Genomic DNA, 23,261 nt, shown 5'->3' with positions numbered 1-23,261 from the left:
CATATTTTAAGTCACTTTGCACACTTCAAGAGGACCCTTTCTTCAATAATCCATAATGCATAGCAGCTCCGGCTCTCCCTGGTGTTTCTCCCACCTTCTTGACGTCACTTGCCATTTATGAWGGTTACTCTGGCAACGGCCATCCTCCCCGAGAGATGTCTGGTGGATAAGACGGCCCAGATAAAGCCTTTTAAGGTTCTACTCTTGCTCCACCTTTTAATTGTCTTTGATACACTGGAAGAATAACRTGAAGGCGGTCAGATAGTGTCACCACGAGAGGAGAAAAAAATGACGTGCAGATAAAAATGTGCGTTGAAGATGTTCTCCTATTTCTACTTGATTTGGTCAAGTATGAACTGCGGTCATCTTTGAAAATTMACAATTCCTAAGATATTTGGTAATGGTTTGCTCTGAAGATTAGTGACAGCAGAAACATGCTTTACTGTGTGGTGAAATGTTAATGTGTTTAATATGTTGGATCAATACCTGGCTCTTAGAAGTTCCTCAAGTTAATGCGTAATTAGTAAATCAAATGAAAATTATAGGCCTATTTCCCTAAATTCCCTTTTGACTTGCAAACCTGTTCATGAACAAAACAACTATTAATGCATTCTAATTTGCAAAAGTTTCTTTTTTTTTTTTTTGCATTTATGCAAAGCAGCATCTAACAAACAGTGGGATACTGCAGAAACCTCTTGACCACTTTGGGAGGAACTTCTCATGAGAAAAACAACAGGAGATGTTTCCAGTGAACCGTATAAAAACAACCATCATATTCAAATAATGTAATTTTATCCRCAGCACTGTTACTCTGTGTGTCGCTGAGTTCTGCTACTTGCTAAATTTGCATTCATGCAAATAAATTGTTTCACATGCAAGCCACATTACAAATGGGTTACTGTATACAATGCCCGTCATGGGTTCCACTGTGCTATTAATAGCCTTCCCGACGTATTTGCTTTTCTTTTTTTTTCCAGACACAAGGCTATTGATGTGCTATTTTTATATTGTCAATTTGCCCTACCTCCTTTCCTTTCGGTTGCCAAGCAATAGAAGAGGGAACCTGATTGGCCAGTGAGATGCTTTTGCTGACTGTGACTCTCGACTGGCTGATGAAATTCACCCTTACTCTGCTTACTGGACTCTGAGTGCACAAGACTTGGTGTCTTATTTTGTAGTGAATTTTTTTGAAGTATTTAAGGTAGTGCAAAAACTAAATAGTTATTCTCCATTTACTAGTTTTCGCCAGTGATGCTTGCAAGGAAAAGAACCACATAATCCATGCTGCATTAATAATAACCCCACTCTAACATAATCTTCTGCTATCATGTTAATTCTAATCCTCTTAATCTGTTTAGGGGTAAATTGGTGGGACACACCTAAACCACCGCTGTGTAAGTGAATTCAAATAGACTTAATCTGACCCCATGCATCTCCCAAAGGAAACCGAGTCCTGGTGAAACTTTCATCCTCCCTCAATTGATTATGGCTCGTGCAGAGATTTGGAAAAGCCTATCCCACTGCTCCCTTTCATAGGCCCTATAAAAAATTCATCCCGTCCTAATGGAGAGAGAGAGATAGAGAGAGATCCTTTTGAATGAGCCTGCTGCAGGCTGAGCATGCAGMGGCACAGCTGTCTCCTGGCACCATGCAAAATTAGACATTTGCATGTTTTCGATGTTATCCTAAAGCTAACTTATTAATGACTTTAGGTATTGGTTTTTATTCTTTTGTAACCACYAGAATATATACATGTGGATGAAGAAGACTAATAAGGTTTTTCTTGTTCATTGCCGATTAGGTAAAATCTTTAGGTTGTATTTTATGCAAGTCTAAGGCTTATTTTATACAAGACAACCGAGTCAGTAGGTTGGTGACAGTTTTATGTTTAAAGCTTTGTCTAAGCTACATATGAGGTCTGGCTTATATGAGTTGAAGCTACATCTTATTTAACTCTTTATTCTTGCATTTCAGATGTCTTGCTAAACTATTGTTTAAATTTTACACAAAATATGAATCTAAAAGCTTCTTCTGCTGAAGACTGTATTTAAAGAGGGTGACACATATACCAAACCCGAAAAAATATAATCCATAAAAAATACCATCCAAGGCGGTGGCTGGTATTGAGTGTTTGRATAATACGGAGGCAGAACATGAGAAAATGCAAAGATTTAAATGTTTTGTGACCTGAGCAGACACAATGAGGAAGTGTCATATTCATGGAATAACTAGAAGTCTATCAATAGACAGAAGGTGMAGATGGGGTGGGAACAGTAAACAGCAGAGGGAAAAAGACCTGGACCGATCTTCCAYCTGCAGGATTATAACTGTAACCATTGTTTTAAATAACAGATATTAACTGCAGTAATAAACATGGAAGTTACTTAGTGAGGCACCACTGTTTCTTGCTTGGGAGTGTTTGTCTTGACAAATGTACAATGACATTCTAAAAACTCCAGGGAGGCAAAAAGAATTTGGTTGCAAAAACATGCAATTGGGCAGAATTTTAATATTGATTTGATTATTATTATTATTATTATTATTGTCGTCGTCTTTAAGGGTGACCATGAGAGATTCAATATAAGATGTCCTCACTCTCTTGCTGCTATGATTACCCGAAAGGGAAATTATCTCAATTTTAAGACACTTGCTGCGAAATCAGTCACCTTTTCTATTTGTTTTCCTCTTCTTTTTCCCAGATTAAGGCTAAATGTTCACATGCTTTTGATAACGTCACACAAAGTGTAAGGCCATTGATCAGAATTGTTTTGAGAACCTTTATTTTTGTTTTGCCAGAAGCATTTGGTATTATGTTTTTTAATTAAATTCTTCCTTCAAAAGTCTTCCCTTCTACTTACCAATCATTTTAAGCCAAGTTGGCATAAAAACGAAATGATCAATATGTTGTATTAACATAGTTTTGAAGTCAGAGCGTATCAATCACATCGTTCCAGTTAACACATGTGGGAAAAAGTGAGGGGGAAAAAAAAATCCATCACTCCACAATTAAAAAGAGAAGTTATTGTCTGAGGTCAAACGAGCAGAACCACTCTACTGGTAAAATGTATATTTTGACATGGTACAAGAAGAAAACACCATTTATACATTTCTGTAGTTTCAAATATACACAGAAACCATATGGTTATTTATTACCCTCCTCATTGGATGGTTCAATCTGCTATTTCACTTACAGATTAATGTCTTGCAGCTCAAATATTTTGTACCTGTCTAGACCAGAAATGATTTAAAGTAATTTTCCGTTTCTTATGCGGTATTGAAAATGTGTTTATCCAATTATTATTATAATATATTATTATTTAGCAGCAGGAGGTCACTTAGATTCAAATTCTAGAATCAACTTAAATAGGGATTAGACGCAACCCTATGCAAAAAGGGCATAATACKAACTTATGACAAAATTACTCAAGTTATTTGTGAGATTTCAGTCTTTTGTGACTGTCTCGATATTTAATGAAAATACTTAACTACCAAGAAAAATAAACGTATGAACAGCGGTTTAACTCTGGCTACAAATGATTTGTTTACAGCCATGAAAGTGGAGTAGAAAGGGTGAAGGTAAAATAGTAGTATCATTTGTTAAACGGCAGAATTAACCTGGAGCCACTCTATTCTTCTGCCTTGTGTGATGCCACTGACTCAAGTCAGCATAAAAAGCAGAATTAGCAGTGATTTCTTTTATACCCCGTTTAAAATCTTCTCATTTTGCGAAATTCGGCAGTGAAAATCTGTTTCATTACCCATTACTTACTGTGTGTGATGTGATCACTTGTTACAGAAAAAATACACAAATGTAATATTTAAAAAAAATAATGTGCTGCATTTATAAGGATTTGTTTTCATATTTATGAATAAATAAACCATAAGTGTTGCAATATTACAACTGCTACTTGAATTAACACTTTTTATTTAAAAAAAAAAAGCTTTAGAGTTCTAATATTTGTTTCCTGTATCCCACTCGGTTCCTTTTTGTAGAGGGGCTGGCAGACTGTACCATTTTAGTGGGAGGGGACTCAAACACTTTCAGACATTTTCCAAGTATGCTTAATAAGAAAAAACATTCGAATCAAAAGCCTGTTTTCATTACTGACTTAAATATACATAGATTTAAAGGTAGAAATTTTTTTAATTCTGATTTTGTGATTAAATAAATTCAAATATGACGCATGTAAGCTAGCGTGCACCCCTCAGTGTAGACTGTTGCCATGTTCCCACTTTCATGGGTGTGGTGATTAGCCTGCTTGGTGAAAATTTCAGTCAAATCCGATCCGAGTGGGTGCTCCCTTCTGACCCCTAAAGCGGATTAAATTGTGTGGAAATTAACGCGGCTCCTTTCCACGGTCTCCCCCCCAGCTGAGGCCATGGTTGTCGTGTGAAAACATATCGGTGCGACTCGGACCGAAGGAACGGGACTGAGCCAGAACGCCTCTTTTTCAGGTGAGGACGTGCAGTCTCGTCTTTGGTATTTTGGTTGTCTGTCTGTGTGTGTGTGTGTGTGTGTGTGTGTGTGCGTGTGTGTGTTTTTAAGGCTATTTCCTGTTTTTGCTCGGAGCGGGTTTATTTTTGTTTTTGCAGTCTCGGTGGAGTCCAGAATTGTCCAGAACCATGAAATGTCCCTGGCGGCAGCGGTTGTGGCAGTTGAAATAACTGCTCCCAGTCTTTTTAATGGCTCAATTCTGTGTTTTCCCCTCCTTGAAGCTTTCCATTGCCTACAAAATCCTCAGCTATCCAAACGCGGCCTTTTCGCCTGTAGGGCGGAAACTACGAGCAAGAAAACTGTCACTAGTTTTTTTTTTTTTTATTTTATTTTTTTTACTTGTATTTTCGGTTTTGTTTCCAGTTTTTCCCACACTAAGTTTTCTTGCTGCACAGTCCTCTACGTAGCTTTTCCCCCGTTTCTTAGTAATTAATATACAGTCCGCCTTCCTATCAGTATCAACTGGTGGTGTGACAGGGGCCCTGCCTCCTGCTCCACAGACGCATCTCCACTACATCAGCCTGTAAAAACAACACACTTTATTTGTCGCACAATCTCTTAACATGATTTAACTACGTTTTTGTCTGTGGTTGGGAGTCGGTGTTTGTCTGAAACTGTGAAGTAACACAGTGAATCATGTCATCAATCTCCTGGTTTCATCATGTCATCAACAAGCGGTAACTAGTTTTTGTGGGTCTAGTATCGAAAAAAAGCCGAATATATAGATATATATATATATATATATATATATATATATATATATATATATATGTGTGTGTGTGTGTATGTAAAATTTCAAATCTCCCGTTTGACAACAGGTTCTGTTTGTTGGAGTAACTGCAAACGATTTATGTAAGTAACATTAAAAAAAAGATAAGTGGTGGGGAAAAAGTAGTTAAAAAAATTAAATGAGTAGAAATGAAACAAAAAAATGACCAAAGTTTTCAATAATTTTAGATTAGTTATGTTTGCTTTCTGGACTGTTTATCGAATGCTCTGGTTAGCTTTCACACACAAAAAGTGGTTAAATGTTCTGCATGTTTATTGATTTCAGGTGGGAATGAAATGAATGAATTACAAGATTAAACCTGTTGATGCTACTCAAGTATATGTCTTAACCTTTTATGTGATTTTTATTGACGTCAGAAACGTCCATCCATGTATTTGCTATTGTTGATGCTTGCATACCTCTGTAACGGGCAAATGTTGTGATTTTTATTTTTCCACTAACCAGGGGAAGATTGTAGGAGTTTTTAATTAATTTATTTATTTTTTAGTCAATTGACAGGCAGTGTGCAGCGTCTTGCTTTGGCTTCCCTTGCTTCTAATAAAATTAGACTCTTCAGTTGTGTCTAATTTTATTAGATTCAAGTCTGATATAGATTAAACTTTAGATTTTTGTCTAAATTTCTACAAGGCATTTTAGGTTCCATTAAATTATACAGACTATGTTTAAACCAAGGTCTGAAAAAAATTTGCTTTTGTGAAATTAAAACCTTTGATATAACTTCAGTGATATTGGTCTCTTTTTAAAAAAAATTACAATTAAGAATAAATTAGGGTTTTAAACTAGATTTGTGGTTCTTTAAATAAATATGACCTTGGGTGGTTTAGAGGCCAAACATTGATATTTGGCATCTAAATATTAACTCTTGCAATGGGAAACTATATTTGTAAAAGTAATTGACTGGACACTATCAGTTATTAATAATATGTGTTGATGTATGGTATCACCCATAGGTGGTTCAATAATTCATYACTGTTATGATAGAAATATAGTGGACCAAACAGGAGAAACACAATATCATATACTGTATTTTTGGTCATTGAGTGATATATTAAAACATTTAGAGTGAAGTTCTGTTCTTGTCTAATGTAACTGGATTGAAATGTTTATATAAATTAAGCAAATTGGCCATAAAATCCAGTCTCTGATGTTATAATTACATTTTTGAACAGTTTGGACAAACTCTAAAAGCTTTACATTTAAATTACATTAACTGGTTGACCAGAACGAAGATGGTTAATTTTCACCTTACTGGGATCTTGACATCACTTCCTCCATCCTCCAGATGTTTAGTCAGTAGGAACAAGTTCACACCTGGCGGAGACACCCCTTTGATTCTTAAACTCATGCTATGACATACCAAAATGTACCTTGTTTATTTTTCAGTAAGTGGGAGATGTTTAAAATGTAATGTAGATACTGGTGGAAGATAAAGTCGGGGGAAAAACAAGCCTGTTCTTATTATCTTAAGAAAATTATAAGAAAAGGTTGAGTCACAGAGAATCTGAATTATTTCAGCTTGTTTTTATGGTAAAATACCTTAGAATGACATTTGTTGTGACTTGACAAAATATGAATAAGCTGAATTTGAAATGGTTTCTTTAACTAGAACTATTGGCCAATTGCGTATGGGAAATTTTTCCATCAAGAACAAATGGAAATTAACTACCAAACTAAGTTTCCTWCTATACAGACAAAATAAGCATTATTTTTACTTCCTCTGTTTTTGTTGAGGGTTTTTATTATGCTTTGGGAAACTATTTAACATTTCCTTTATCCCTTTTTTATCTCTGTCCTTGTTTATCTTTGTTTGTCCTGTATCATCATCGTCCCTTGACTACTCTTTGCATATCTGTAAGCATTAGAGCGACAGATGCAGGAAGTAACTCAAATCTGAAAAATGGGTACTCCCTAATTAAGTTGTAATGCATACAGGAATAAAACGGAGAAAATAGACGAAATGTAAAAAAGAGAGATGGAAGTAAATGTAATGAGAGACAAAAGGGTGAAAAAAGAAAATGATACTTTAACTAAAAACATGTAGGACATGTTAAAAAAAGAGGGAAATTCCACGTGAAAATGGGTTTGCTAGATGTACGGAAAATTCAAGAGAGGGAAGTAAAGGAATACAATTATAATTTTCATTTATAAATGTAAATGTATATAATAACCCCAATATTCCATATTGGGGTTATTTATATATTTATGTATAAATGTCTACGATCAAGGCAGCTTAGGTTCCTTTAAAGATGTTCTTTCTTTTCTAAAACGATTCAGAATACCCACCTCAGGGTTTCCCTCAGTGTATTATAAGCATGGTGGGCCACCAGGCTTTATTTGTGCCCCCACCAGGCTAAGCATTGCTTATTTATTTATTTTTATTTATTTWTTTTTTTTGTGATTTCCTCTTTTTAAGATTTTATACTTGGTATTTAGGTATTAGTCTTCCAATAATGCATAAGTGATATTTTCAAATTTCCTATCAACTTTAAACATTTTTTACTGAAAAACATGGCGGCTGGCTGGATGAATGTCTTCCCTGGTGCCTCAAGCACAGGGCTTAGCAAGTTTTCTGGGGTAAACCTATGTCCTTAACTTTACTTATCTAAACTTTGTTTAATTTTGGGGGAAATTCTCCGTGATGTCCAGGTTTGTTACACCACTTCTGAGTGAACTCCTGGAAATAAAGTGGAATAAAAACAGGATTGACAACATCCTGAATCAAGAAATATAGCCACCAAAATTTTTTGACAGTACAATAGTACAAGATTTGTTTGTGCCTTTGCCTTTCTCATGTTCTTCCCTCATTTTATTATGTAGAGCTATTATTGTTAAGGAAACTAAAACTTAAAACTTTCTAGGATAATTCATCTGACGGCTCTTCTCAAAATAACGGCCTCCTTCCCATTTTGGTTTCTGATTGAGCAGTAGTTTCTTCATAATGTGAACAAGTMCTTTCATGTAGTTATTGAAATCAGAGCATGTGTTGCCTAAAGTCCCCCTCCACCACCAGTATCAGCACCGTCTCATTTTAACGTTTACTGTTATGTTACTCATTGCAGTATTGTTTAACAAAAGCGCTTTCTAAGCCCATTAGGAGCACAAGCAGCCCTGTGTGATGCCTCGGCCTATGGAGGCATATAGCATAACAGATGGATGGCTGTTTTAGAGCAGAGATGCCTCTGATTCAGGCTGATGCTGAGCTCCTCCTCGGATGCGTCAGAGTGACGTTGTCATGGGCAGCTGAATGCATTGCAATGCCTCAGCACAGGCTTAAATAAATGAGCTCACAATGAGCAGTCCATTGAATCCATCTTGTCAGCTGAGAGGAGCAACGGTACATCARGGGGTTTTAGACATTTTAAAATTGGCTTATCTCGACTAATTTTTAAAGAATTATGAAAGTATTCACAATTATGCAGTTCTATAATGAGCGAGTGTTTCAGTGTGGACATGTAGGCCTATGTTGGCCCTAATAGTTAAATGATTGAATATGGATCTAAAAATTTAATCTCGGTACGTTGGATTTGTGGACTGCAGTAAAACGGGGTGGAAAATCAGCAGCCCACGGGGTCAGGGAAGTGCAAACATCTCGGAGGAATCTCTGRGTGCTCTGTGACCCACATTCAGGCTCCCCAAGGTAAAGGAAGTGGCAACTTGCACGTGCATAAATACACAAGCAAGCGTTTGCAAATGAATGCTTAATCTGTGACACACTTAGATGTGCTCACATAATGTACTCTCGCTCTCAAATGGTTTCTGTTGTACATATTGTCTAATAAGCCGTCCAGATCGGCCCACACGATGCGTAGACACTCGTTCGGAGCTCGCATGCACAGCGGTGGGCCGTGCCAGCAGCGCGATGCGACGACACAAAAGGCCGATTGAGTGAGGAAAGGTCAGGGCCCAGTTCAGATGGCTTTTTGAACCGGAGTGAGGGTGTTTGAAGAGACAGACCACCCTCCAAGCTGCCACCCAGCCCCTGAAATCCCCCTGGTGGGCCTGGATGGCAGCATTGTGCCCTTGCAGCTCTCCCCAACCAACACAGGAAACCTTTGTTTGTCTTATGGAAGTGCTGCTATTCTTTCTCCGTATACCTGTCGAACTTCCATTATTTCTGTCTCTGTGTTGCAGGTGTCAGCTGGTCAAGTGTTTTGTGTGTGCGAGTGTGTGTGTGTGTGTGTGTGTGTGTGTGTGGTTGCGCGCGCACGAGCAGGCTCGTGTATTTTCTCAACCCAGCCAGTATTCACAGAGGAGTGTGTCCTGAACGCATCTCACAGGGACAATGAGTGAGCTCGAACAGTTGCGGCAGGAAGCCGAGCAACTACGCAACCAGATCCGGGTAAAACAACAACAACAAAAAAACTTTTGGAAATGACTTGCACAGCTTCAGCTGAAACCATTACTCATGAAACTCTTGAATTTGCCTCATTCTTGATTTCTTCTTGTTTCCTTGTAGGATGCCAGGAAAGCCTGCAGTGATTCCACTCTGTCACAGGTGAGGGACCTACTTACACAAAAAGCACTTTTTTATTTTTTTTATTTTTTTATTTTATGGCTCTTTTTTGAGACAATGTGTAATTTGGACAACCAATGTTTCTTACTGAAGCAAGCTGCGTACAGGGTCGGCAACAATGCATAGAAAAATACAAATGAAAGATGAGTTAATTGTAAGAGCTTTGTTTTCGTGACAGGTGTGGCAAGGCTGTAAATGTTACAATTTTCTAACATTTTACTGCAGTAAAAGTCTGATTCTATTTATGTTAAATCACTAAAAGTGAGCATTAAGCATTACTCTTAGTGGAACTCTGTAAAAACTGSAGACTACTACTCAATCTGGAAAAATGTGGTATCAGTGCATCCGTACTGACAAAATATTTGCCACTTAATCAACTGTGAATTGCTAAAATATTAAATGTATTACAATTAATGTCAAAATGTATATTAGAGCTGACCAATGTTGGAGTCAAATGAGTGACGATGCACAGGGTGGCACTGAAAAACTGCAAGGAAAAAAGCCTAAAAACACACAGTCAAAAAGTCAGTGGAACAACACAGAAATGATAATGAAGATGTTTTGGTATAGATTTWAAAAAAAWAATAATAATTAAAAAGTAAGAATTTTTAAGCACAATTTAAAAGTGATTTAAAAAAATGACTAGATGCATCTTCGCTGCACATGTGTGCAAATTGTAGCCAGGATYCTGAACATAGGAAATTATGACTTATTTTATTCAGTCAGACCTAAAACATGCATAATCTGTATTATTTGTGTACTAAACTGCAGTTTGTGAACAAACTCTGTGAAATAATTGCCTATTGAGCCTTTGTTTTCAAATAATGCTATGAGTAGACTCTGTGTCCAATGTATTGTTACAGTTTGCAGGCGTAACGGCTTAAAGTAATGTAATACTCATGAAACATTGCTTTGCTGAAATGGATGATTTATCATTGGTGATCAGAGAAATATCACAAGTGAAATTCTCTGTTTTTCATACTTAAGGAACCACTTTGGTCTGGAGCTCTTTATTTTACATGGATATGGTTTTACCCTGGGCATAATTGTGTATTTGTACAAAACACAGAAGACTTCTCTAGCCGCGTTTCTTTGACATCCACTTTCACTTCTAGAGTGCGACACTGATCGTCTCCAAGATCAAAATCTCTGAGTAGCRAAAGATCGTATCAGTTTTTTTTTACATGGTAACTCTCTTCATTGTAGGCTGCTGATCTTTATTTTAATTTTTGAAACAAAACATCATGCACATGCCCCTCTGGTATGTCCTCCACCTTTGCGTATGTTATAAATAATCATGGTCGGAACAATTGGAGCCACATTGAGGTCATTTTTATTTGACATGTATCTAGCAACTTTTTTTTTTTACTTGCTGGTTTGTCTTGCTGTTAAGCACATTTTTGCGCTCTTTAAAGATCATTTTAATAAACATTCAGTAGAGATGTGCCGATCAGGTTTTTTCCTGCCGATACCAATTCCGATCACCCATGAGGGCCGATCACCGATACCGATCACATAATTATTATTTTTTTAATCAAAAGTACTACCAGTTACATTATGTGGATAAAGGAACCATGAATTCACCTTAATTTAGACTAAATTTGTTTTTAATAACTTTTTCCAAGAAAAAAACAGGCATTGTGCAAATTGTACTGCTATTGGTAATACTATCTTTAACAGACTGATAACATATGAAGGCTCTGAAGAGGCTAAATAATGCAAAGAGCCAAAATAAAACCTCTCAACATTGCCAAAAAATTCAAGTATGAAACTTAACATTCAAAGGCAAATACAGGTTCCATCACAATAAACAATCCTGAGTTACTGAATGAAAACTTCCTGGTAGCATGGCGGCTAGCTGATTACTGCTAGTTCTGAGTGGCTGTTTCTGACTGAGCGGAGTAATTATGCAGAGCAGGGACGAGATCAATTATTTTTTTAGAGATGTGTTTCATCAAAAGTTTTAATACCTATGTAAAATTTATTTTTTTAGGTTAGATGATGCAGCTTTAAACGGGTTCGGTGTGAGAGTCACTGCCAGGTGGAGCAGAAGCGGCGCTCCGTCTGTGAAATATTACTACCTGTAGCGCGTAGCAGCGGTTCAACAGCGAGAACAGAACCAGCGTCTTACATCGCAGCTCGAAGACTTAAATCATTTTGCGGGTTATTTGTTTAGCTTTCTGACCTTCATGCTAATCCGGGTGAGTGTTTGTAACTGTGCGCTGCTTTACCTACTGTCCGATCCTCCATATGTCTTTTTTATTGCAGTGAGCCTCGATATAGCCAAACTCTGTCAAGTATGGCATTGTTCTTATGCCATATTAGATTCGTCGTGTTGATGCATTTTGATGTGCTTCAATTTTCCGCTGCAACACGCAAACTTCCCCATTCACTCAGTGCATTATAGTTCCACATCGCTTAGGATTTGTTGCTGCGCGTTTGCGCAGTGTGAAGGAAAGAGGAGACCAGCTGCACAGGCAGACTGCGAAATGAGATGCAGGTGATCGGTTTGTGTGATCGGCAACAAGAGGCCGTGATCGGCGATCACCGATCATACACTTTTTCACGGCAATTGGCTGATTATGATTGGTGGCCGATCAATCGGCACACCTCTAACATTCAGCAATATGTTATGATTTAATTCTGATCAAACACATAAAAAGACTAAGACTCTGGATATTTTTATTTTAAAACCCTGGATCCGGGAGTAGACCGTGTTTAAGGGTCAAACCAGTACTACCAGTTGCCTGCAAAAGAAGCTGCTTTATTTTACTGGCTTTTATGGCAATTCATTGAAGAAAACCTCCTTAAGACAGTGAACCGCTTCAGGCTTAATGTTGGACTGGCCTAGTCAAAGTCCATATCTAAATCCAATTTAGACTTTGAATTAAGTCWGTTAAGTATCTGGTGTTCAGATACTAACTTCACAACAATGCATTAATTTGCACATTTTATTCATTCTAATTGAATATTTGAAGTCTGTGGTTTTACCATTTAGACTTCATTGTACATAAATAAAAGTCCAGGAAATCCTGATATAAATGTTTTTTTTGTTGTTGTTTTTTTAAGTATCATCCTGTTTTTGCTGCCTCAGCTTGTGTCCAGTTCTGGCATCAGTCTTTCCCTCCAGTGTAACCAGTGACCCGTCTTCCTGTGTTTATGCAGATCACAGCTGGTCTGGACTCGGTGGGCCGGATACAGATGCGGACGCGACGTACTCTCAGGGGACACCTGGCCAAGATCTATGCAATGCACTGGGGGAGTGAATCCAGGTGAGGATTCTCTTTTTCATTTGTAGAAATTTGTTAATTGGGTTCTCTGTTTTGTTTTTGCAAGAGTTGTGTATTTAAAACATKTCATTTAAAAGCTGTGATTTGGCTGTGTTTAGATTTTTGCCTTTGCAGTATTTACTTCCCCCATTTGCTGCCTTAATTTGTTCAATCGGCTCCAGTGTAATCTGTCTACAGTCAGTTCCAAAGTCCAGTCAAAGTAAGAAAAAGAATAAAAAATATTTGTTCATTTTCCATCTATATTTATGATCCTGCAGCATTGAATACTTTAGCTGCTGTAGAAGTGCCAATGAAAAGTTCTGGTTCAAGTACTTTGTGGTGCAGCATAACTTTAAAGCACAAATCCAAAATATATATATATATATATATTTTTTTTTTTAATTAGTGGTAATAAAATATTTTCCTTTTGTTCTATTGTGTGTTTGTGTCACTCTTTCTTTCTCTATCAATGCAATGCAATGTGGCAGTGACGACAGTCCCAGGTCTGGGGCTGTACAACAATCAGTTCCATCTGTTCTCCCACTCCCCTCTCTACTAATATGACTAATATTCCCATAATCACCTTTTACTATCACTTTAACAAGGCACCAGCACTGTTTTACCTCTTTGCTGTGAGCACAGTAGCGACATTTGGCAGAAAACGCTTGCCTTATTACAGATGCAGTTTCTAAGATCTCAGTTTTTACTGCTGTTTTCTTGCAAATCTAACATTGCGAGATTCTGTAGTCTACAAATGTTCATTAAACTAGATCTTATAAACTGCTTTTTTTTTTTTTTTTTTTTTTACAATTTGCTGCAAATATGCACACTGAGAGGCAACAATAATTAACAGTTAGGATTATAGTTCACAATAAGTATGCATGCAGTGCACTAATCTTGAGGCATAGAAAGTATTTTTTGTTTCCACAAGCTGCATATACTAATTTAATCTGGATCAAAATTACACAAGTATATATTTTTTCAACTAAAAARGKAAGGTAAAAAAAAGGCTTTTGCCTCATAAAAAAATACAATAATGTCAATCAGCAAGACATGCACAACCAGTGATTTTGATCCATTTGTTTGACATGTGGCAAATCTTTACAGCTGTGAGACTAGCTCKGAYGTTTCTTAATGAATCCACCAAGTGTCATTGATGTAATTCAACATGATATTTTTATGCTTTTGAAAGACGTAATGGCACACGTGGACTTGTGTAAAGGCCTGATTTCTGTGGCWGCTCCTTAAGACGTGCGTTCGGTTGAARGTGTGAGCGTGCATAGGCRTGCCGAGCACTTTCTACGTGCCCCCCCSTCCCCCAGGGACCAGTATTTGTTTTGTATACAGCCACTGACATTTGAGGACTACGGCTCTCCTCTTGATTGTACTGCAGCTCCATCAAACCACTTCCTTTACCCGGAGAGGCGGAAACACCCCATCAGGATGAGAGGGAGGGGTTCCAGCTGTTCCTGCATCTGTGCCATCTAGAGCCCCCAAAACCCCCCACCTCCCTACTCAAATTTTCCTCTCAGCTTAGCTTAAGTAAACCACAGTTTTGGCTTTTGCATAAGTGAAGGTTTGAATATTACTTGGGTTGGGACATGCAGAGGAACAAGAGGAGTAAGAGATTGGTGACGCTAAATGCTTTTTTAATCTCCAGGCTGACGATCCAGCACAGCAGTGCTTAAGGTGGCTGCCACTCATTGCTTATAATAAACGAGGTGCATGTAGCTTAGATTGTGCTTGATAATGTGGATATGAGCGGAGTGTCATGCTCATGTGCTTCACCTGCCTCCAGGTTACTGGTCAGTGCCTCGCAAGATGGAAAGYTGATCATCTGGGACAGCTACACAACAAACAAGGTTTGTAGGATTAATAATGGCTGACAGCTGACATTATTTACACTCAAATCTGAAGTGTCTTGTGATGATTTGTTGCAATAAGTGTGTCATAGGGAGTTAATTAGAAGTAAAACGGTGAAACTATGCAAGTGCAACAAAACCTGATTTTCATTTACCGTCGATGAAGCTGCTACATCATTTAGAAAGCAGATTTAGTGATCTAGGTTGTGGTGTTGTGGTTGCAATGAGTGGTTTGTATTAAAGACACAAACCTTTATTTGGACCCTAAGTTTTGTATGAAATGTGCAGTTTTCTGTCACTCACTCTTGTTTGAATTTAGATGCATGCTATCCCACTGCGTTCTTCATGGGTGATGACGTGCGCCTACGCCCCCTCTGGGAACTATGTGGCCTGCGGAGGCCTGGACAACATCTGCTCTATATACAGTTTGAAGACCCGTGAGGGCAACGTGCGGGTCACCCGAGAGCTACCTGGGCACACAGGTAGGGGGAATTTTATTTATTTATTTATTTATTTATTTTTTCCACTTAGCCACATTTTGTATTGTCTCCCCTGGTTACAATGGCAGTAAAACTTATTTTACATTGGGTTTTCAGGGCAGAATATTAGGAAAAATGAGTTGTGTTCTAATATAGGTTCTCTGTTTATGTTCAGGTTATTTGTCTTGTTGTCGCTTCTTGGACGACACCCAGATTCTAACGAGCTCCGGAGACACCACCTGGTGAGCAGACCCCACACTCAAAACACTGCAGCCCATTGAGTGCAGACAGAGGATGCTTCACGATTTACATGATTAAACCGCTGTACTCTGTGCATGTGTTTAGTGCTGRTATATTTTGGTTTCATTGGGTTTGTCTCTTTCAGAGTAAAAAAGAAACAAAAACTGTTTGGGTCATTAGTAGAACATTTTTTTACTTKAAATTTTTTTTTTCTGTTTTAAAGTGCATTATGGGACATAGAGACGGGCCAGCAGGCCACCTCCTTCACCGGCCACACAGGCGACGTGATGAGCCTGTCTCTTAGCCCTGACTTCCGGACTTTTGTGTCCGGTGCCTGTGACGCCACCTCCAAGCTGTGGGACATCCGTGACGGGATGTGCAGGCAGTCTTTCACCGGCCACGTGTCTGACATCAACGCCGTCTGTGTGAGTTCTGTAACTTTAACCACAGASAAACAAACTCAAGTTTGGAGAATTGCACTTTCTTTTAGACAAAAATCACCCAAAACAAAGCAGGCCCAACACTATCTGAACAGTTAAAGCTTTAGCAGTTGTTTCTACTGTTTCTTTCTGCAGTTTTTCCCCAACGGTAATGCGTTCGGCACAGGCTCGGACGACGCCACCTGCAGGCTGTTTGACCTACGTGCCGACCAGGAGCTGATGACCTACAGCCACGACAACATCATCTGCGGCATCACCTCTGTGGCCTTTTCCAAGAGCGGCCGTCTGCTGTTAGCCGGCTACGACGACTTCAACTGCAATGTGTGGGACACTCTGAAAGGGGACCGAGCAGGTATGAGACAAGTGACCAGGCTTCAGCTCCCACAACGTAATGTTGGATGAACAAAATCTGTCTTTAATTGTAAATGCGCYTCTTTTTAAGTAGCCAGGTAAAAGTTTTTGTTTCTGCTCTTATTTCACCCTATATATCTGGTGAAATAAGAAGCAAGAATTCAGCTGGGAAAAAAAAGCTCTATAAGTTGGCAGTAACTTAAAATCAAATCTGTGAGAAAGAGAAAATAATTTAAAGTCAGSTTATGTGATTCCAAACTGGATTCCAAAGACTTTATTGGTCAGCAGTCTGCGCTTTGAATTGATATGCTCTGTAGTCTGTTTATAGATCACTGACTCAGAAAAAGTATTTTTAAAGTGGAACAAAGGTAAAAGCAGTACAATGCAAAAAAAGTTCAAATTTAACTGCAAGGAAACACATCTAAAAACGTACGTTTAAGACGGACGTATCTTGGAGAAACTTCCATAAACTGAAGTCCATAATATCTAAAAGCAGCCTCTTATGTTTTTTTCTTCATTTGACTCATTGTANCTACTGTTTCTTTCTGCAGTTTTTCCCCAACGGTAATGCGTTCGGCACAGGCTCGGACGACGCCACCTGCAGGCTGTTTGACCTACGTGCCGACCAGGAGCTGATGACCTACAGCCACGACAACATCATCTGCGGCATCACCTCTGTGGCCTTTTCCAAGAGCGGCCGTCTGCTGTTAGCCGGCTACGACGACTTCAACTGCAATGTGTGGGACACTCTGAAAGGGGACCGAGCAGGTATGAGACAAGTGACCAGGCTTCAGCTCCCACAACGTAATGTTGGATGAACAAAATCTGTCTTTAATTGTAAATGCGCYTCTTTTTAAGTAGCCAGGTAAAAGTTTTTGTTTCTGCTCTTATTTCACCCTATATATCTGGTGAAATAAGAAGCAAGAATTCAGCTGGGAAAAAAAAGCTCTATAAGTTGGCAGTAACTTAAAATCAAATCTGTGAGAAAGAGAAAATAATTTAAAGTCAGSTTATGTGATTCCAAACTGGATTCCAAAGACTTTATTGGTCAGCAGTCTGCGCTTTGAATTGATATGCTCTGTAGTCTGTTTATAGATCACTGACTCAGAAAAAGTATTTTTAAAGTGGAACAAAGGTAAAAGCAGTACAATGCAAAAAAAGTTCAAATTTAACTGCAAGGAAACACATCTAAAAACGTACGTTTAAGACGGACGTATCTTGGAGAAACTTCCATAAACTGAAGTCCATAATATCTAAAAGCAGCCTCTTATGTTTTTTTCTTCATTTGACTCATTGTATATTACCATTTTTCTGTTATTTCTGTAAACTTCTTGCTGCGAGCCTCTGTACGTACAGATTGAGTGACCGGACTGCGGCTCTGCTTCGTYTTCCTTCTCCTGCAGGCGTCCTCGCCGGCCACGACAATCGTGTGAGCTGCTTAGGAGTGACCTCTGACGGCATGGCCGTGGCCACCGGATCCTGGGACAGTTTCCTCCGGATCTGGAACTAAACTCAGTGTCTCGCCTGATGTACTCGATCACTGCCCGTCACCCTGGGTCTGCAGCCCCCCGACTCACCCGCTGGGCTGGACCTGAGGGAGTGCATTTCTGAAGCCCTTCTCACTCCTCCAAGCTGAAGACTTTCTCAACTTTTTTTATTTTTTATTTTATTTTTTTTCTGCAGAGCTGTCACGAAGCCACAAAAACCTCTTTATAAAAAGTCGTCGAATTGAAACCATGAAATTATTTCTAAWGGAAATAACTGAAAGTTAATTTTGATTTCCTCTTTTTCTTTTTAAGGGCATTAAAGTGCATTTGTGGCCATGAGTACAAAACAAAATTAGTATCAATGTGTAATATGTAAATGTATATATAAAGGCAGTATATATGTATAGCATTATGTGTGTATATATGCATCATATATGCATATATAATGTGTGTATGTATATATTTTTGTAGTTCATTTGCCTATCGAGGTATTTTTGTTGCTTTTCCTTTTTTGTTTTACGATAAATAGACATAACYGCAGGATGCCAGAAATATTATTAGCGAACTTTAATTAAAGGAAAATGACAGTAAGCCTTTTCACTGTTACGAGTCAAAATTTAGCCTGGCTACCTTTTTTTTTTAAATTATTATTATTATTGGCATATTTAGGTTTTTTATTTTGGCATTAGTTGAGTCAAAATATTCATTTTGCTTTGAAAGGGAATCAAGAGATTGAGATTTCAGGAGGAGCTTCAATCCAATATATTTTTTTCTTTTTTTGTTGTTTCTTTTTGTCTGGATCAAGCTTTAACTCCAAAGTAKAAACTGTTGAAATTTAGGCTACGGTAGGCGGGGAAGGAAACGACCCGATGCTTCGGTTTTGCCTCCGCTCTTTTGGGATTGGTGGTTTCAGATCATCGAATGCTGAATATCGGGACAACCGCATCCATTCCACGCAAATCGGCTGCAGCTCTACTGGTAAACGGAGGTCGTAATAGCCCTACCTCACGTGATCTGCAGAAGATTCGTCTTTCCTTCTGCATTGGGACAAGCTTCGGTTATTTATATACAGTATGATGCCAACAAAAATACAAGCAGAAGCTGGTTTCTCCCTGCAATCCCGACACAACTCTGCCCAAGGACAAAAAAAGAAAAGAAAAAAAAAGTTGAGTTTGTGTGACCAGAGTCTACAGGAGCTTCTTGTTRGGACTGTGAAGGACTGTAGCAGCCTGAGAAAACCGGGAAAAAGATGTCAGAGCTTGCTGTGTCAGTTTAGTGTTTGTTTCCCTCCCGAATGAAGGATTGAACTTCTTTTTATCATCAAGGTGTGAGAAAAGCAGCAGAAAATAGGTTAGCCACTTCAAAATCACACCAGTGCCATAGCAAGCCTGCTACAAAAAAGACAAAGGACACAAACATTTAAACTTTAGCATTTTGTTTCTCACCAAAAACGCATCTTAAACTTTTAATCTAACTAGTGAAGAACGTACACCTAATAATAGAGAGCTAGAAGCGCACTCACAAGCAGTAGTACAGATTTTTGTGATATTGAGGTTTCTCGTTATCCATTTTGCATTCAAGAACCTTGAAACAAAACCCAGATCTTGTGTGAGTTGGACCTATCAGCTGTCTCAGGTGCCTGTCTGTGATTCTAAACTTTTGAAGCTCGTGGGCTGGACAGAGGAGGGTTTGCGACGAGGCACTGCTTTTTTCTCAGTCTTGCCTTAGTATGCCGTTCAAAATGGAGGGTGAAATTAGCCAAGAAGAATAGAAATGTTTTGTTTTTTTTCTCTTTTATTTTACACAAACTCCCCACATTGATCCTACAGTCTGGAATTTGATTTGTTTTCCAGGTATGGATAAATTCAGAAAAGAAAAAAAAAAACGTATTTCTCTAGCTATGTTTCCCTGATTTATTGGTAACATGGAAAATGTGTATGTATGTGTATGTAAGTAAATAGAATGTTGTATTCACCTATCGGTCAGTTTGGACATCTGTGCATTAATCAGTCATCCTGTCAATCCATGCATCTATCTGTCCGTCCGCCAGTGCATCTGTCCACTCGTCCATTCTTCTAAACRACTGATTTATCCTTCAATCCATTCATCCATTTTATAAATGCATCCACCAATTCATCCACTGGCCGATCTCCAGCAGCTGCCCGTCTGTCCATCAAACAATTCATCCTTTAACCCATTTATTTATAAACCAATCTGTCAATCTGGCCATCCATTCATCCAGTTTATCAGCCCTACAAATAATCCATCAATTTCTCTGTCCATGAGCCAATCTRTTCATCAGATATCTCTTCATCCAACCATCCATGCGTTCCACAGATCGTCTACTCAGTCGTCTAACAAGAAATCTTTCCTTCTTTACCGCCTTGTTTTCTAGATGCCATATCTAAAGCCTGTCTCCTGAGGGGAAATGTCTAAAATTCATAGTAAATGTTTGTCTTTATGCTCGAACTATGATGGCTCAGTAACGACTTGTGAAAGTGTGGCGTTTAGGAGCCGTGTGAGTGAGAGAGTGCTTTCCTCCCAACAGAAGCACACACTGATTCCAGTGAACACTAAGACGAACGCTTGGAGGAAAACCCCATGCAGCTCCTCACCGCTTCTTAATGCCTCACTTGTTTTATTCTTTGTATTTTTTTATTTTTTATTTTTAAACGTATAAATCTGCTTTCAACTACCACAGAAACATTAGCATTTCTGGTTGGTTCAGCCGTCAGTTATTCCCTCTTTTAAAGAGCCGTGGTTGAGGCCATCGTGTCATTTTGAAGGGTTCATGTGATTTTACTCTTTTGAAGTTAAATAACTCATCCTGAGGGAATGTTTGTGAGCAGCAGATGGTTCGTAGGATATCCTGGAGAGACGCATAGGATGTGAAATGTCTTGCATATCAGTTTTGACGAAGGCTTGTGTGTGTTAGGTAGAGGGACCGGGTGTAATCTGATGTTCAAGTGTTACTTCCTCATTCATCTGTGCCAATGTGCTCCACAGACCCTGAGCTGTGAACCGAAAACTAGTCTGTAAAATAAAATTAAAAAAAACAAAAAAAAAAACAAACATTGCTAGCGTTAATCAAGTGCCAACTTTCTCTGTCATTTTCCACCCAATCTGTTGTCTGATCTGACAGGTTGACTGCTTCTGTCTCTCAGTGAGTTTTTGTAACCATAAGTGTCATTTCCGCTACCAAGCTCAGACATTCAGATGTTCATGTGTTAATTACAGGACTAAAAGGTTTGGATTTAAAGAGACAGAACATCATTTTGGAAGTACGCTCTCGTTCTGACGGTTCARCAAGAAGATGCTTGAAGAAACATTTAACGTTTTGGGTCTAATTTTCTCTCAACTCCGTCAGCAGTAGATTCTTGACATTGTGGGTTTTCTTAACCTATTAAAATGTAACTTGAGCTGCATTCTTTAGTTCTGGTTTTTTTTATTTGTTTTTGTCTCTGAACACTAATGCAGCAGGAATTTGTCTGCATGTTAACTCTCAAACAGCTGGTTTTAAGCAAACCAGTCAACCAGATGTATATGTTCTGTAGTGCAGGATGAATATTTTTACCACTTTAGGAAGTGACTGAATCTAAACTGAAAGGTGGATAATTTTAAAGTTAAAAAAAGAAAACATCTGATTAGGAGTTCCCCTGGCAGTCTGTGATGCTGCTTTGGTCAGGATGGCAGATCCAGACTGGTCAGGGTTAGGGTTAGGGTCAGTATCTGGACTATTTGCTGGGAACTTTGAGTGTTTCAGCTTCACAGTAAAAACACGTTTGGACTCCTGGACAGCTAACAATGGGCTGATTGAGGATATCAAGCTATACCAAAGCTAAAACAAAATTTCAAAACTGCAAAAACTGTTCATATCATTCACATCATAATTCTTTTATTCTTAAAAAAACAAAAAATAAGTCCTGCTGAATTGACTGGCGTTTTCTCCAGCTGTGTTGACCATAAAGCAACAGCAACCTTTTGCTGTGGGCTGCTGGTCAGCTTGCTGAAAAAGCATCACATTACTGTTCCTTGTTTGCAAGAAACAGTATTGGGGTGGAAACTGAGGAAATGTTTTAAAATGATTGTAATTTTAAAACGACATAATTCATAACTGCATAGGATTATTTCCTATTATCACTGGTTATATCTTTGTATCATGTTGGATGTTTCTTCTCATCTTCCCTAAATGTTGAACATGTCAGTTTCTCACTGTGTTGCTGTATGAATCTTAATAAAAAAAACACCATGACCCTCAACAGCCGAGAGACAGCCAGTATGAAATGATGATGATGATGATGATGATGATATTTGGTAAACAAACCTTTTATCCCTGTGTATTTCTGCATTGTTAGCCACTGGAGCCTGGAGTAGAAACACTCATGTGCCTGTGCAGTTCACTCATGCAGGTCGAACAGTAAACCTGTAAAACCAACAACGGTGCTTGACTTCATTTAACTTTTTCGTCAGTGTTGCTTTCCCGAATGTTTGGTTGTTGTTTTTTTCCCCTCCAGTTTTCTGACTGATCAGGTCGGCTGACGTTACAAACTGATCACGTGTATGTGTGTGTGCGTGTGTGTGTGTGTGTGTGTGTGTGTGAGCGTGTGTGTGAGCGAGCGAGCGAGCCCAGAACCAGAGGTTCATTGGCTCTGAACCTCTGGCTCAGAGCCACTCTGTCATGTCAGACATGTGTCTGACACACCGTCATGTGTCAGACACATGACAGTTTGTGTCATGTGTCTGACATGACAGTTTGGTCCTGTCGCTGCTGCATGAGTTCAGTTTGTAATCGAGCTCCAGTTTTATTTACAGTATAACAAAAATGTCAACATTTCAACACCCTTGCTTCTTTTCCTTTTTTTTGTTGCACTAACATCACAGAACTGCACTGCTCTTTGACTACAGCCTACTGTCCTGACATTCTGGTTTTTATTTAGATTTTTCTTTTATTTATTTGTTTGTTCGAAGCCATTAAAGACCAGGGACTTGGTGCCATCATAACTCTCTTTACAGTGCTATTGTGTGAAATTATAATCACTTGTTATGAGATAATTTTTATAGTCTTTTTCACACCAGACCTTTTTTTGTATTTGTACAGTGGCTTGGTGATACTGATATGTTGCCATGAGTTATTGTAACCAATAAAAAAGCTTTTAATCAACAATGTCAATTCTCACTGATTTATTTTTAAGTTTTTGTTCATAAAAGCCTTACAGCAGATTGTAGCCCATTTAACTATTTGTAAAATGATTTTAAAAATGTTATTACTGCACAGTGTAATTGTATTAAAAACTAAATATCCAACCATCTTAAGCTGTAGGCCAGGAATCTTGCA

General features: G+C 38.5%; 1 protein-coding gene across 2 annotated transcripts in view; it reads left to right on the top strand.

The window, feature by feature from the left end:
* The window catches only part of LOC103464140 (guanine nucleotide-binding protein subunit beta-4), a 19,545-nt gene extending 1,267 nt beyond the window's left edge, over nucleotides 1-18,278 (top strand). Inside the window, exons 1-10 of one of the 2 annotated variants that reach the window (XM_008408019.2) lie at nucleotides 4,203-4,455; nucleotides 9,417-9,624; nucleotides 9,742-9,780; nucleotides 12,964-13,070; nucleotides 14,866-14,929; nucleotides 15,249-15,411; nucleotides 15,584-15,650; nucleotides 15,872-16,073; nucleotides 16,224-16,440; nucleotides 17,843-18,278. In XM_008408019.2, coding sequence (XP_008406241.1) covers nucleotides 9,568-9,624; nucleotides 9,742-9,780; nucleotides 12,964-13,070; nucleotides 14,866-14,929; nucleotides 15,249-15,411; nucleotides 15,584-15,650; nucleotides 15,872-16,073; nucleotides 16,224-16,440; nucleotides 17,843-17,949 — 1,023 coding nt within the window. In that variant the 5' untranslated portion in view covers nucleotides 4,203-4,455; nucleotides 9,417-9,567 and the 3' untranslated portion in view covers nucleotides 17,950-18,278. Of the gene's footprint in view, nucleotides 1-4,202; nucleotides 4,456-9,416; nucleotides 9,625-9,741; nucleotides 9,781-12,963; nucleotides 13,071-14,865; nucleotides 14,930-15,248; nucleotides 15,412-15,583; nucleotides 15,651-15,871; nucleotides 16,074-16,223; nucleotides 16,506-17,842 lie in introns of those variants that run through there. The other variant, XM_008408018.2, reaches the window with a different exon arrangement.
* The last annotated feature ends 4,983 nt before the right edge of the window (nucleotides 18,279-23,261 follow it).

Source organism: Poecilia reticulata, linkage group LG4 (assembly GCF_000633615.1).
Source record: "Poecilia reticulata strain Guanapo linkage group LG4, Guppy_female_1.0+MT, whole genome shotgun sequence".
Classification (NCBI taxonomy): domain Eukaryota; kingdom Metazoa; phylum Chordata; class Actinopteri; order Cyprinodontiformes; family Poeciliidae; genus Poecilia; species Poecilia reticulata.
Note: the sequence above shows the minus strand (reverse complement) of the source record. Positions and strands in the feature narration are given on the sequence as shown.